This window comes from Helianthus annuus, chromosome 11 (genome assembly GCF_002127325.2).
Source record: "Helianthus annuus cultivar XRQ/B chromosome 11, HanXRQr2.0-SUNRISE, whole genome shotgun sequence".
Taxonomy (NCBI): domain Eukaryota; kingdom Viridiplantae; phylum Streptophyta; class Magnoliopsida; order Asterales; family Asteraceae; genus Helianthus; species Helianthus annuus.
Window position 1 is genome coordinate 91,810,079 of NC_035443.2, and position 17,348 is coordinate 91,827,426.

At 33.5% G+C, this 17,348-nt stretch overlaps 1 protein-coding gene across 2 annotated transcripts; it reads left to right on the forward strand.

Annotated features, from left to right (window-relative positions):
• Positions 1 to 4,829: 4,829 nt before the first annotated feature.
• Positions 4,830 to 6,687, forward strand: LOC110891691 (two-component response regulator ARR18). 2 transcript variants are annotated; one of them, XM_022139317.2, is made up of 5 exons: positions 4,830 to 5,275; positions 5,378 to 5,454; positions 5,529 to 5,565; positions 5,700 to 5,799; positions 6,035 to 6,687. In XM_022139317.2, exons 1-5 carry the CDS (start codon positions 5,014 to 5,016, stop codon positions 6,516 to 6,518), a joined length of 960 nt encoding a protein of 319 aa, XP_021995009.1. In that variant the 5' UTR covers positions 4,830 to 5,013; the 3' UTR covers positions 6,519 to 6,687. The 2 variants fall into 2 exon arrangements, with proteins under 2 accessions (XP_021995009.1, XP_021995010.1); XM_022139318.2 differs by having other exon boundaries at positions 6,038 to 6,687.
• The last annotated feature ends 10,661 nt before the right edge of the window (positions 6,688 to 17,348 follow it).

The window sequence follows — 17,348 nt, forward strand, 5'->3', positions numbered from 1 at the left end:
TTCAAAAAAAAGAATGACGTTTATAGGTAATAAATTTCAATACTATTGATTTTAGTTTGGTTTTCATTCTTCTGGTGTTTATAAATTTTGATTTTGATTCATGGATTACTTGTTTTGGTTTCAAACTCGTTTGATTTTGATCCATGGATTAGTTATTTTTGTGTTAAAAAAATGTGTTTGGTGGTTTGGGGATTTTGATCTGAACAGTAACTGTTTTTTTTGTTGGTTTGGTTGCCTTGTTTGGTGCTTTTTGATCTGAATAGTAACTGTTTTTTGTTAGTTAGGTTGCTTTGTTTTGGGCATTTTGATCTGAATAGTAACTGTTTTTGTGCTTATAGTACAGAAACAGACCCATAACATGTGTTAATCCCCTGTTAGAATGATTTATAACGTGTGTTGCTTTACAGAAACAGACCAATAAAGATATCCAATCGACAAGCTGGATGGATGTAGACGACGTTAATGCGGGGACATGTGTTAAAAATAAAGATATTCAATAGGTCACATTTTTTTGGGAAGGAACTCTTCGTTCATTTATAACTTGTGTTAGTGGTTCATGCTGTAACAGAACACCATGATGTAACCTGACATCTGTTCATGTATAACTTGTGTTAAGCCACTGTTAGAACGATATATAACGTGTGTTAACCTTGGTTACTAGTAATATGTAATGTGAGACTCTTATTATTTTATCTAGGACGTGTTGTTAAAAATGTTCCGGATGTTAATGAAAACAAATGTGAAAACAAACGCTGACATAAACGTAACACATGTTAATGAAAAAAAATGTGACCTTACATGTACACTAACACATGTTAGTATCTGACCAACTATTGGGGGCAGTCATTTTTCCATCGTGCGATCCATTCGGCCTTAGAGAAACAAAAATGATATTTTTTGGATTCAACAACACGTACCAGTAACACATGAACCACCTAAGAATTTATACACACGTACCAGTAACACATGAACCACCAAATATCCCCTGGAAGTCATTGTCCATCGAAGGAAAAATTACTGCGTTTCATTTTATTTATTCCCAAGTTACCTATACATGTGTTACCATACATGGTCCGCTATTCATATTTCACGTTACCTGCCATCCTCCTGCTGTCTGTACATGTTAACACACGTTATACACATGAACCACTAACACAAGAGCCACCAACTATCCCCTGGTACTACTGGGGAAAGTCATTTTTCCATTGAAGGAATAAATACGGCGTTTCATTTTATTTATTCCCAAGCTACCTATAAATGTGTTACAATACGTGATCTGCTAATCATATTGCACATTTACATGCCATCCTCCTGCTGGCTGCACATGTTAACACACAGTATATTTCATGTATATCGAGAACTTAACACATGTTAATGAAAACAGGTATGTTACACACGTTATATTTTTGTTTGTGTGTACCATGTGCCATTCTCAAATGTTGCTGCTTTTGCACTCGTACTCAGTCATCCCCTACGTAATTTCGTCAATGTTGTACACTCAGCAAAATAGAAAACAAATGCAGGAATCTCTGTTTGGAAAATTACAAATAAAAGTTTTGTGTGTTTGTACCATGTTGGCGCCATGGTTCAGGATGTTTGCTTTTGAACTACTGGTTTATTTAAATGTTATAAATATACCAATTAAATGACAACCATAGATCTAGTTAATAAAACATAATCAATGGTTGATCTTTGGCTTCATAGAATTTCACAATGATTTCGAATGTCAATCTAGTCAAATGAAATAAAATACATGGTCTACATTTATCCACATGGTCAAAGAAGTAATCATGTTCTTTTTGTCCTTTGTACATACTTTTTAAATTAACAAAGGTTAACACACGTTATATATCATTCTATCAGGGGCTTAACACATGTTATACATGAACACATGTCAGGTTACATCATGGAGTTCTGTTACAGCATGAACCACTAACACATGTTATAAATGAACGAAGAGTTCCTTCCCAAAAAATGTGACCTATTGAATATCTTTTTTTAACACATGCCCCCGCATTAGCGTCGCCTACATCCATCTAGCTTGTCGATTGAATATCTTTATTGGTCTGTTTCTGTAAATCAACACACGTTATATATCATTCTAACAGGGGATTAACACATGTTATGGGTCTGTTTCTGTACTATAACGCACAAAAACAGTTACTATTCAGATCAAAAGCCCAAAACAAAGCAACCTAACCAACAAAAAACAGTTACTATTCAGATCAAAAAGCACCAAACAAGGCAACCAAACCAACAAAAAAACAATTACTGTTCAGATCAAAAATCCCCAAACCAACAAACACATATTTTTAACACAAAAATAACTAATCCATGGATCAAAATCAAACGAGTTTGAAACCAAAACAAGTAATCCATGAATCAAAATCAAAATTTATAAACACCAGAAGAATGAAAACCAAACTAAAATCAATAGTATTGAAATTTATTACCTATAAACGTCATTCTTTTTTTTTTTGAAACAATAATCAATGGTATTGAAAAATAATTAATCTTTTGGCAACATTCTTAATTCTGGAAAAAAATAAAACCAATTGTGAAGAACGAAAATCAAAGTAAATGACAATTAAAAATCAAAACCAACTTATTATTGACAGGATCTTGATTCTTCGACAGTATCTTGGTTCTTCGATTTCTTTTAAGAAATTAACATGTAAAGTTGAATTAGGGGTGTAAAAAAGAAAAAAAAACTCGAACCCATAAAAAAAGGATGAAAAACCTTGATCATTCTTGTCCTCGTCAGTATGGAACTCGTTGCGAATAACGTTCCCGTCAGTGGGGATCTTGAAATGGAGGTTTTGAAATGGTGGATCTTGAAACCGAAATGAAGTTCATGGAAATGGATCTTGGGTAGAACTTGAAACAGATATGAAGTTAATGGAAAATGGAGGTTTTGAAAGGGTGGATCTTGAAACACAGAGATGAAGTTAATGAAAAAATGGAGGTTTTAAATGGTGGATCTTGGGATTTGAAAGTAGATTTGGATGTGATGGGTATTAACTATTGTCAAATCAAATAGGGGAAAATATCTAAGATAGATGTGAAAATACCATAATGCCCTCAAGGACAAAAAGAATATGATATTTACTATGGACACGTGGCAAAATCTAGACCATGCATTGGGTTTGCAAATTTTCTTAAATTCAAGGGTTTTTTATAGAGCATTGCCTTATATATATATATATATATATATATATATATATATATATATATATATATATATATATATATATATATATATATATATATAGGGGATGGATCATGAGAAAACTAGTTTAAATGAGAAAACCAAAAAATAACTAAAAAAGCCAAAAAAACATGCCAAATTTTTTTTAATTTTTATAAAAAAATCGCAGCTTTTTATGAATGGAAAAATTTTTTCAAAAAAAAAAAAATAATAAAAAAAAGGTTTTTGGTTGTATTGCACATGTGCACTATTACGGATATAGTGCACATGTGTAGTACACATATAATCACATATATTGCACATGTGCAATACAACAAAAAATTTTTTTTATGTATAATAGCGATTTTTTTTGTTAAAAAATTGTAAAAAAATTTGGTATGTTTTTTAGTATTTTTTAGTTAGTTTTCTAGTTTTCTCATTTATATGTAGTTTTCTCATGATCCTCTCTCTCTCTCTCTATATATATATACATACTAGTTACGTATGTTGGGGAAGGTTAATTGGGGAACACTAAAAAAGTGGGAAACAACGGGGAACCGACTCAAACGAACTCCGATTGGACTCATTCCAGCGGCGTTGGAACCGGCTCGTCGAACCTTAACTAAGATCTTTTAACCCTAAACCCTAAATCCTAACTCCTAAACTCTAAACCCTAAAGCTAAAAAATAAGGCTAAAACCCTTAGCTAAACCTTAAACCTTAAAGCTAAACCCTTAACTCTAAATCTAAACCTTAAAGCTAAACCCTTAAGCTAAACCCAAATATATTTAGGGTTTATGGGTTATAATTTAGGGTTCAGGGTTAAAAGATCCTAGTTAGGGTTCGACGAGCCGGTTCCAACGCCACTGAAATGAGTCCAATCGAAGTTCGTTTAAGTCGATTCCCCACTGTTCCTCACTTTTTTAATGTTCCCCAATAAAACTCACACTACGTATCTTATCATCATCGTAGAAGATCACTAAACTAAATTGCACATATCATTTTAACTTTTTTAGTGTTTACTTACACACATGTGTAAATAAGGCATAGATATTATATCCTAGACATGTATATATGTTAAACAATGTATTTTTTTCTAATTTTCAAGTGAATAAACATTACTGTTCAACAATCTTCTTATATTTAAAAAATTGAAAAAATAAATAAGCTATTTTGTTAGCGTGTTATTGTACTCTTTACACATTCCTTTCATGTTTGTGTGTATATATATATTATATAAAGAAATAAATTTACTGTAATAAGTTTCACTGTTTCATACGAGAGGAAGTACGACTTTGAAATTAACCATTTGTCTTCAAAATATTAAATAGCATTAATTAATACAGAATGGTGAAGAAGTCCTCTTTAAATTATAAATTTCCTCTTTGAAAACTTAGACCTAGCTAGCTTACCCCTCTTCATGCTTAAAAATACTTGATCTATAGATTAAGTCCATTCTCTAGTCTTACAAACCATGTCCACACTTGATACATATGGTCCCATTCATTTATTGTATATTTAATTAATTATTATATTTATATATATGTATGTACATGCAATTAGAATAGAATATTTTATTTGTTTAATTAATGTAGCATACATATAGACAAGTCCATCCTTAGACTTTTAAGGGTCTTAGTCATCATGCCCATTTCTTTAGTAAATTAGCTTTCAGATTCAAAGCTAAATATATCATGTCAAGACTTGCTGATTTGAAAAAGAAAACTGTGTTCTAATGATGATTCTTTAAAGATTGAATAATTAAAGAAAACCAAGCTTGTTATCAGTTACTTTCTGATCTCAAAACCTTCAAAAGGTTCAAGAAAGATGATCAAAGATGGTGATTGTGATGGTTCAGATATGAATGATCAGCTGTGTTGCAGGAAAGTTGAAGATGATGATGAAAATAATACGAAATCGGGCGAGAGCTCAGGGACTAACAGCATGGCAGATCGACGAGAGGATGGGAAAACGGATACATCGACTCGAGTTAGACAATATGTTAGATCTAAGATGCCTAGATTGAGATGGACTCCAGAACTTCATCACACGTTTGTTGGCGCTGTGAAACGACTCGGTGGTCAAGAAAGTAAGAATATCAGTTAAATCTTTCTTAAAATTCAAGTTAAATTTTGTTTTATTTAATCTTGTAAATGATCTTTCATAATTGATTTACCATGTATCTGTGTAGGAGCAACCCCCAAACTGGTTTTACAACTTATGAACATAAAGGGTCTCAACATTGCTCATGTAAAAAGCCATCTACAGGTACTAATATAATAAATAAATAATTTTATTGTATTTTCATGATTGTTGACTTATTTAATTCCTTACAAATATAGATGTATAGAAGCAAAAGGATAGATGATCAGGGACAAGGTATGTTTGAAATTCTATCTTACTATTAACCGTTGCTCCATATTTTTTTTTTTTCAGATTAGGGTTTTCAAGATTCTTGATCTTTCTTGTATACAATGGTTATAAAGTTAAAATCTTTTACTTTCTTTTTTCAGTAATAAATGAGGGAGACCACTATGCTATAAGTAACGATCACCATATGCACACTTTATGGCAGCTTCCTTTCAATCCAAGATCATTTAGAGCAAATCCAAGGTACCCATTTCATCAATACAAAATAAAGGAGTATCACAGACGATTCAATCCGTCGGTGAACGTTATTGATGTAGTCTTTAAACGGAAAGTGTGAGATAAAAAAGATAGAGTGACGTGACGTTCAATCGGTGATACTCCTATATTTAGTAGTGCATTTTCTTTTTTAAATTACTTGTTTAATTAACTCTTATTGTTCTTGAACTAACGTGGTTCATCACATCATTAATCAATGTAGTAGTTATGCGGCACTCTTGAGATCTCGAGACAACATAAACAGTAGAATGACAACAAATCATGAATTGGTCAATGACATTGGAGCTTACTGTACTAGCAAGATTTTGAACTCATCTATGCAGGAACAAAATTACAAGATTGCCCATTATGACCAGTTTCAAAATGAAGCAAGATTGATGCAACAATGGGTGATCAAACAAGCCTTTTTCAACGCTAGATCAACACTTGTAGACCATCAACTCATGAATACTCAAAGATGTGATAACTCAACCGAAACAAAGAAGAGAAAAGCAGTAGACAATGATCTTGATTTGAATCTATCATTAAGTGTGAAGGTAAGTTCACAAGAAGATGAAACTGAAGAAGTAGATAGCTCTCTGTCACTTTCTTTATTCCCAAAAAAGAAAGAACGTTTTAACTTGTTAGAAGATGGTGAACGTGCAAAGAATCCAAGATGGGCGAGTACTCTAGATCTGACTATATGAATTTGAGAGTTCTAGTGAGATGTTGTTGGTACTCGCTTTTATTTAGGGTTTTCTTAAGGTTGTTTTTAAATATTATTACTACTATTTACAAGCATATATTAGTATTTTAGTTCGTATCGAGTTTCATGAATTCTTCGTTTTTGAATCTATCGTTGCTTTGTTTGTGATTCGTCCTTTAATCTTTACTTCACTGTTGAAGACTTGAAGTTTCTACTGATGAGTTCTAGAGTCTATCCTTGGATCTGATTTGATAATCAACTTACTAGGTTATAGAACCTAAGTATTACACATGTTAAATAAAGGAAATATCTAAGTAAAAGAAGATAAATATCATTAAAAATGCTTAAAATCACCCATAATCAGAAAAATATCAATTTCTTTGATATTTAAAGAAAAATAAATTAAATTAAAATAATTTAAGATGCTAATATATTAAGGATAATTATTGCTATTTATCAATAAATACGTAATTTAAAACTTACAATTTACATACCTTGAATTATGAATAATTGGAAAAAGAAAGCTACACATGATAAATTTTCTAGTAGGCCTAAATTTTAAATATTCGTTAAGGCACATATTTCATTAATGAGTTTCACTTATCATGTTTTGTTTTGTTTTTTTGTGTAAAGAATAGTAAAAAGAAAATAAATTACCACAAGATTTTTTTACTCTAAGGTTTAACGGTTTTATTTCATTGGTTTTTTCTTTAGTTGCTATACCGAGTGCCGGTATCGTAATGAACCAAACCGATATCAATCGAAACTGAATTCCTACCACATCGTGTGAAGAATTCCACTATTTATAAATTTAAATTATATATTTGTTATTGCTCATAACCAAAAAATTATAAACCCATCCCATTAGTTTATCTCATCGCTCAAATGTAAACTCAAAGAGCTAAGTACATATCTTCTACAATAATAAGAAATAACTTATATACACACACACACACACACACATATATATATATATATACATACATACATATATATATATATATATATGTATATATATATATATATATATATATATATATATATATATATATATATATATATATATATATATATATATATATATATATATATATATATATATATATATATATATAGGAGAAGGAGGTAGAGGTTCCTGTAAAAAAATAAGTTTTTTTGTGAGAAAGGTAAGAAAGAATCTATACCATTAGATCTTTGATCTAATGGTTGAGATTGTAATGGCAAAACTGTAAATAATGTTTAGTATTAAAAATATTAATTTTCTAGATTAAGGGTATACATGTAAATTTAACATTTTTAAATTAAGAAACTAACATTAATGCACATGCAACTCCCCCCTGTCTTTTTTAAACGTCAATAACGTTTTATACGTAACTTTTTTTTTTTAAATTACACCATAATAACGAGCGTTTTTTTATCTTTAATATGAGTATCATATTGCTATACTTATATAGAGAAAAAAATATGTTTCGGTCAGATGTTTAGTCCATGATGTTTTGTCTATGTTCATATAGTGGTGTTTTAATTGTATTGTGATTCAAAACGTGGTATTTCAAACACATACTGGAATGCAGGTGTAAAACACTATACGATGGACATTCGAAGAACATTTACTGGAATGTAGGTTAAAAATACCATGGTGTTTTAACATATGGAATATGGAACATCTACTAGCATGCAGATGTAAAACACAATGCATGCAGGTTTAAAAGACCATGCATGCAGGTTTAAAACACACGTACAATAACCATACTAAGAACACATTCTGGAAATGGAGGTAGTGTCTTTAATAGTGTTATTGTTGGTGCACTACATCTGTCGACTTCGTCTTGGATCGAGTCATAGATTGGATTGTATAGATTAGGGCGCGTTTTACGAGAAAACATGAGATTGTATGTGTTTAGGTTACTGGTTTCGCTCATAGGGACATTAGCTGATAGTTTCGCTTATATGTACATGATAGGTTTCGCTTATATGGACATGTGTCCATTGGAGCGAAACTATCATGCCTATATATAGGTGTTCACATGAGCGAAACCATAAGCATCTCCTTGTATTCCATGCCGAAGTGCTGCCGGTGTGAGGTTTGAGCTGTAAACATTGTCAGATCAATAAAATCAGCATATTTAGTGAAGAACAAGCTGTTTCTACCTTCGTTTCTTGTTATTCCGCACCTGAAACGAAGTTGAACGCCTCCGAACGACTCAATCGGGTCAGAACACGATCCTACAGTTATATACTTATTGAATGGTGTTATATAATTATTGAATGGTGTTATATATGTGCTGAATGGTGATTTTGCAGTGTTATTCGTAGTGTTTTTATAGAGATCTTTAAAATGGTGTTATATACTTATTGAATGGTGTTATATAATTATTGAATGGTGTTATATACGTGCTGAATGGTGGTTGCAGTGTTATTCATAGTATTTTTATAGAGATCTTTTAAAAAAAAATCATATTCCTATAAATAAGGTGGCGGTTTTGGAAGGTTTTGAATTAATTGAATCGATGATAAAATTACTTGTTTACCCTTTTGAATTAATTTAGATTGAGGACACATGTCATCTCCACAATATTTCTCACACTTCTCAAACTCTTAACCTTTTTTACGATAACCTTACCCAGGAGAAGGATCCGTTAGAAACCACCCTTTATTGCGAGAACCGCGAGAACCGCGAGAACCAGTGTGAACACAAACAGTAATACCTAAAAAAAATAAAAAACACCCAAAAAAAATTTTTTTTTTTTACTATTTTTTCATAAAATTCAATTTTAGCTCTGTGATCTAAGCTTTCTTCTATCAGTAATTGGTTTTCAAGTATAACTTTTTTCATGGTGTAACACCCCGAAAATATAAAACTTTATATTGAAATTATAAAGTATAAAATAAACAAAAAAATAATAATAAATAATAAACTAACTAACCTGTGGATATTATTCAACCATGTTGTGATACTCAATATTACACTTTTATTCGGTTGAAATAAAAATCTATCTTTTGCTTCCGCTATGCATTTAAATTTGTGTTATTTGACTATGATGATATCAACTACGTCACGATACTCCCCACCGGGCCCACCAGTAGAAATACGTGGAAATATCGGGGTGTGACAAAAATGCATGAAAATTGGTTTTGATGATAACCAAGGATCAAGATTTTATTTATCTAAAGATAAAACAATAGTTTTCTGATAAAGGAAATCATCAATCTGATGAAACATCAGAAAATCTGATAAAACATCAGAAATTCTGATAAAACATCAGAAAGCTTGTTAAAACATCAGTATCATCCTTGATTATCAGAACAATTCATGCATGTCACCATCTTTATTCATATCTCATATTTGCATAAACATAACTGTAGATTTTTCGTTTTTTTAATTCATATTATTTAATATTGCATTTTTTTAGGCTGATAACGTCATAGACATAAAATTTTCTAGGAACTCGTTAATAGTAGTTAAACTTTTTCTCTCCTTCATTCAATACACCTCATCAATACTAAGGAGATAGAAGTGACATATAGGCAGGTAATCATGATAAATTATCAGAAAATGGCCGCCTAAATCATTTAATGCAGGAGAGTATATCTCAGTTATTCCTTATGCCATCTGATAGAAAATTAAATAACAAAGATTGTGATGAAACAAAATCTATAAGTAGTTAGATATCATTTATGGCAAACTTCAAGTTTACTATAAATGATCATCAACTTGAGCTAAGACTGTCACCATCACATAAAGGAAACCCTAAAAAATTCAACTTCATCTTCTTCTTCATACTCACACTTCTTCATACTCACAAACATGCTTACCATCAATGCTGATCGATTCCCACTTTCTCACCATCGTTATCACAATATTAGACTGAGGACCAACCTTGAGGGTTCTCAATGGGAAGGATACCAAAACATACTGAACCTGATCATGGGAAGTCGTTCGAAATATGCCCTCACAGCCCACATAATGGTCTACCCAGACATTCTTCAAATGTTCTGAAAAAATGCAACATTATTAGAATATAAGGGTAGAGGACAGATTTCTATCGAAAGTACCAAAGAATTCTGGTAACTGAAGATATCATCTGTGACACCCGACTTTTCAGGTCGTACTGTACAATTGTAACACGTGTTGTGAATAGATAAAAAGGTTGTATTTGACTGATTATGATGTTTATATATGATATTTAATGAATTGGTAAATCCAAACATTGGTAAAAATTATGTTGGCAACGATAAGATAAACGCTTATCAAGTAACGATTAAAATGCGAAACGAACGTCGGTGACCACCCGATCAGTGTTAAAATCCTAAAAATAGTCTGTTATGATTAGAATAGGAGTTTTAATCATATTCGTGGGGAAAAATAAATTAAAACGCTAAGAAACTCTATTTTTCGAGTTTGAGCGCGTACCGCACGATACTGCGCGTATTAGACAAAATACTGTCAACGCAGCCTGTCAAGGCAACTGGTAATTATTTCAGTAATAAATTTGAGTGATTATTTTTATAGAATGTTAAAAATAATTTAAAACGCACTAAAACGGGATTAAAATGTTAGATAAAATACCCGGTATCCAGTAAAATACCAGTTTTTACTCTATATTACATAAATATATGTATGTATATGTGTAAATTCGTATATATGTTGGAGTGGTAAAGAGATGGCAGCCATGCAAGGCCTCTCTCTCTCCTCTCTCTTCCATTTGTTGGGTGAAAAATAGGTGCAATCATGGCAATCTTACACAATATTCCCATATATTGCAATATTCAAGAATTATGTCTCAAACACAATCAAAACTCTCTCTCTCTCTCTCTCATACAAATCAGCCGAACACCCCCTCTAACTCATCCATTTTTGAAAATTTTAACTTGTTCATGAAGATTAAAGTTAAATCCAAGAAGGTTTCAAGGTGTTTTAAGGATCTAAAGGAGGTTTCTTGGTGAAACAAGCTTTCAAACATCAAAATCTAGTCAAAACCCACTAAGAACTTGAAAGGTATAAATTTATTTTTAAAGATACATTCTTGATTTTTAGTGATGATAGAGATGATGTAAAGTTTCTCTTGAATTTGGAATTTAACATAAACTTGAAAACGATAAAGGATGAGATTTCAATCAAAATGAAAATGGGTGTGTATATGTATATATGTATGGCCGTGAGTATGTAGGTGTGTGTATGAGATTGTGTTTTTGATTTTGATTAAAAGATTCTTGATAAACATGTTACTTGAAAAGTAGGATTTATGTAAAAATCAATATATGTCATAAAAGAATGTTTTAAAGGTAATTCAAGATTTGAAAGTGATATGAGAAAAATTGAACTTTGGAAGTTCATATGTATATGTGTGCATGCAATTAAAGTTTTGTTGTTAGTTCATAAATATGTGAGAACATGCTTCTTGTATTTATGGTAAATGATGAGGATTAACCATGTATACCTGATGATGTTCTTGAATACCAGAACATGACTTAAATGTATGTTGGATATATACTTTAGATCATAAAAATGATAATAATGCTATATGAATGCATTAGAGGCATTTATTTGAACATGCATGATGAAAGATGAACATAAAATGATGATTTGAGGATGATTTGATAAAAATAGATTATGACCAGATTCTAAACACTAAAAATATGATTATTTTGAAGTATTTAATGATATAAAACTTTGTTACAAAGTTTACTAATCTTGCATGTTGTACTTGGTGCATTAGGAGTTGTAAAATACGTGAAATCGCATGATTTATGTGACTTACACAAAAACTGCACTAATCTGAATATAATCATCATTTTAATAAGTAAATAACATGTTTGGTGTTAAAATGTGTTATGTGATTTAAATATGTGAATGTGAAAATATGTTAAGTTTTAACATGATAGTGGGAAATTTAGACTATGCATGTACACTTATGTGTTTTATGTAGTAGAAACGGTAAAATCGCCTTAAACGTGTAACTTGTTTGTCGAGCATGAAATTTGAATACATATGAGATATTTTATGTATACTTGCCTTAAAAATGACAAGATAAATAAGTTAACGAGATTACGCGCGTTTTGATAATAATTTATGTGAACGTTTATGTATATATATTACGACGCGCAAATAGTAGATATATTACGTATAAACGGGTGTGTTAATGGATTTACATGATAACGGTCACCAATAAAATCGTTCAAGTTGCAAAATGTTAAAAATATATATATATCTATACTATATATAAAAGCATATTAGAAGGGCAAGATGAATGTGTTGAAAACACCTTTAAAGCATGAGGTACAACTCTCTAAAACACAATACCATTTTACCTTTCCAACAATACCCTTTATACCCTAACCCGCTTCATCCAATCTTTGGGCGGCCAACAAAAACCCAAAATTTCATTTCAAATTTATAATCCAAGCCCTTGATTTTCGTTCTCTCTCTCTCCCTCAAAGATCTGGTTGGATCTGGATTGGATGTGCTATCTTTTCACAATTCACCACAAGTCATGCCGGAGGTCAAATCTCTAATCTGAAATGTGACACCTGTGCCTCCACGGCCATCAAACAGATACCAAATCAATGAAATATTGTATTTCATACTTGGGATTTGTATAAATATGTGTATCATTTGCACATATCAATTCTTGTTCGATTTCGACCTCTAAATCGCTTTCTAGGAAGTCAAACGTGAACTGATGCATAAACGTAATCAGTTTAATGCGACAAACACTCCGGAATAGTGACATGGGCTTAACATACCTTAAATAACCTTTACATAACTTAGAAATAAGTTTTGGAGGGTTTGGTGTGTCGAAAACAAGTTTATTCGCTTACAAGGACTAATTTTGACAAACTGCGAAAGTATGCCGATTCGTACTGTAACGAACATTCTGAAACATGATCATAAGTTAAAAGAGGCCTAAATATCCTTTACATAGCTTAGAAATAGGCTTTGAGGTGTTTGGTGCACAAAAATAAACTTATTTGATCAACAGGGACTAAAAGCGTCAAAAAGTGCATAAGTTTGCATTTTCGCGCATATCTTACGTTCTGAATATATCCGGACATCCAAAAATTTATGTAATCATTAAAATATTTTATTTTAGTGATTGGCATGATAAAATTCCATTCGTCGCGTAATTTGGATCGTTTTTCGCGTTCGTTCGTGTTTCGTCGTAATTAACCGAACAACGCAACCGTACCACCAAACGAACTGACATCTAACATGTTTTTGAGCCTGTTTCATGTTCCCTATACTTTAACTTCAATATTGAGCCTTGAAAATGGATTAACGGGGTTTAAACGCATCGAAAATGGCTTAATAGTGTTGCAGGCACCAAAACTGTCAATATTTGAAACTTTCTGGAACTGGGCATGTGGTGGCGTCACACCACCACTATCTGATGTTGCTGTGGCGGCACACCACTACCTTATCTAGGCAGAAAACTCATTTTCAGATCCTCCAAGTAGAGGGCGGAGTAAAAATCCTAATGCTCTCTCCTAGCATGGCGACTTCTTCCTCTTTCTGATCCTTCCTTCTTTTCGTAATCAGATGTATAACAGTCTGTGATCATTGGTTTGGTTCGCTAAATCTTTGTAACGAACTAGTTAGCATTTGTGTCCGATCGGAAGTAGGGTTTTTTTTTCTGATTCTCTGTCGCCATCCTGGTCTTGTGTTTCGAACAAACTGCATAGAGTTGTTGGTTAGTCGATACCTAGATTTACCAATCTCGCTATACAATTTTGTAAGAACAATGGATTAGGGTTTGCTAGTTTAGGATTTTATGTTTTCTTTGTTCGCTGTTTTTTCGTTTTCCTCGGCTTTCTTGTGTTGCATGGTCTTCTGAGTTACGTTGGTTTTGAGAGAGGTGTTTCTTCCCGGATGGATGTTCATAAGAAATCTGATGTCCATCCTGATCGTGGTAAGCCACCACTGGTTTCTAAGGGTGGTGGTAGCCGTGGACTGAATGATGGCAATCCAAAACTTGCACGAAGAGGAATTTACAAGTCGAATTCAGAAATAAGACCGATTAAGGTAATTGATGAGCTTGAAAAGATCTCTGTTCCGGTTCCTGTGGACTATGATGTCAAGGAATCTTCACCGGACATGGAGGGTTTAGATAATACCATACATGAGGATGGGAGTATTCAGGAGATCTTTCATCAAGATACGGAGCGGAATGCTGGTGGAATTCCAGCCCACATACAAGTTACGGATCCGGTTGTCGGTGGAAGCAATCCGATCCAAGTTCAGATTACGGAGCCGACTGTGGGTAATTCAGAGCTTAATTTGGATGGTGTTAATTTGAGGAAGCAGCTGTCTTATGCAGACACGGTTCTTAGGCAGGAAAAGAAGGTTAATTTCCATTCTCTTGCTTGTAAAACTCAACATGAGGGATGTGATGTTGTGCTCCCAAAGGAATCCGTTCGTGTGGTCCAAGAGAAACTGTTGGGATTGAACCCTACCAAAGGAACAGATAATGAAAGCCAAAACTGGATCAGGGCAGTGGATCCAGAATAAACAGATGTTTGATTGCAAGTCTCTCCCCTTAAAAGTGGTTTCAACATCTGCTGACCTCCTATCTGCTGATCATGCAAACTGCTGACCTACAACTGCTGCTCAAGTTAAGGTCTGACTGAAGAACTAAAGCTCCGCTGCTCAATCTACTGCCATGGTTCAAGCACTGCTGATCATGACAAGTACTGCTGGGTTCACAGCAGTGGAAGGATGCAGCAGCAGTTTATATTTGCTTTATGTATTGAATGTAATATCAGTAGTTAGCATAGCAGTGTGTGTATCAATCAGAGGTTAGAGTTTGTTAGGAGGTTAGATGTCACTTTCATGGTGACGTCAGCTTAGATGCTCAGTGGTTTGCAAGTGCCTATAAATAGAACAGTACTCTGTACTGTTCTGTTAGCTGTTTCACCATCTTCTTTCCGCACGAACAAACACTGAGCTCGGGCTGAGGGGGAGTTTGCATATCATACACACATTGTAATCTGAGTTTGAAAATAAATTTAATCATTTGATTCAGTGTTGAAAATGTATGATTGAAAGCATTTCTTCTATTTGATTGTGAAAAGTTTGCTTCCATTTAAATTCCGCTGCACTACTCTTTCATTTGTTCATCTAAATTCAAACACAAATCACAATCAATCCAAACTCAGATCCTAACAATTGGTATCAGAGCGAGGACAGTCAAATTTGATTTAACAATCATTTCGACGTAAATAGTTCAGCTCGAAATTGTTGATACTGATAGTTTGTTTGTTGTGTTGAAAAACAGAGTAAGGTTTAATCACCGATAAAGTTGATTAATCAGTGCCTGTAAAACAACCGGAAAGATGTCGCAATCACAAGATGATAAAAATAACATTGGCTCTTTGTTTAAACCACCTATGCTTAAAAGAAATGAGTACAACATCTGGGAGCGAAGGATGTGTCACATCCTCGCTCAACAAAACATTGGATGTTGGAGGTCTGTCGTCTACGGTCCTCATGTTCCTCTGGTGCCAAGCGTAGAGGACACTAAAAAGTTCGTTCCTAAACCAACTGAAAATTACACTGAATTGGATTTTCAGAAGTTCGAACTTGATGCCAAAGCGTTTAGCATTATATCCTCTGCACTACCCAACGAAATCTATGCTGGGCTGTTACATTGTAACAGTGCCAAAGAATTGTGGGATGCATTGAAGGAACAATTCGGAGGAACGGAAGAGGTTATTGAAAACAACAGGGAAATTCTGAATCAGCAGTATGAATCATTTTGTCATATCAAAGGGGAGTCACTAACCCAACAATTTGAACGTTTCAGTTGTCTCATCAGTGAACTAAGGCTTGTTAAGGTTACATTTCCGAATGCAACCCAAAATAGCAGGTTCCTTAGATCACTGCTAGAAAAATGGGACACAATTGCTTTTGTCACCAGAAATTCAGCTGAATTCAAAGATCTGACCCTGACCCAACTCCATGGTAGACTCCTGACCTATTAAAGGGAGTTAAACCAGAAATGGAAGTTGCAAGAGTCTGGTAAAGTTGCTGATGACTATTCATTTGGCAGCACAGCTCTGTTTGGTCAGGAAGAATCTGGTAGCAGTAGTAAGGATCAGAGTTATGATCATTTTATTGACATAAATGCTGGGGGTAACTTTGTCAACTCTGATTCTCACTCTGTAAATTATGCATTCACTGCAAATACTGAAAACCAGATGTCAGATAATTTGTGCTTTGAGCTGAATGATTTGCAACATTTTGATCCCACTGACTTAGAAGAGATGGATCTTGCATTAATTTGCTTTGCTTAGTGTTAAGGGTGAAAATTCCCAGGGCTTCATGGGAATTTAAGGGTGGGGTTGGATAAGTTGAAAATCAAGTGTTACAAGTGTAATAGGCTGGGTCACTTTGCTAGGGAATGTAGGAGTCAAACCACTGGCCCCATAATTACTCACCCTGGCTCAAACCCTAGACCACAACAACAAAACACTGTGCACTATACCCAATATGCCCCTGCAGCACATGTTAACACTGCTCATTATGCTGCAACCCCTGTGCCTGTGCATTATGTTCAAACCACTGTTCCACAAATTCAGTATGTTCAAACCCCTGTTCCTCAGGCACAAGTGCAACCTGTTGCACCTCAACCAGCTGCTCCAACAGTGACACAACCAGATCAGCAAAGCTTCTTCACACAAGGCTTTGTTGATTGGAGCAACATGCCTGATGAACTTGGTGATGAAAATTTTGCCCTCCATGCTTCTAATGATGCTTAATAATGAATTTTTTTTGATGGCATTAGAGTCAATACCAGAAGGGGCTGAAACTGAAGGTGAACAGCTAAGTGTT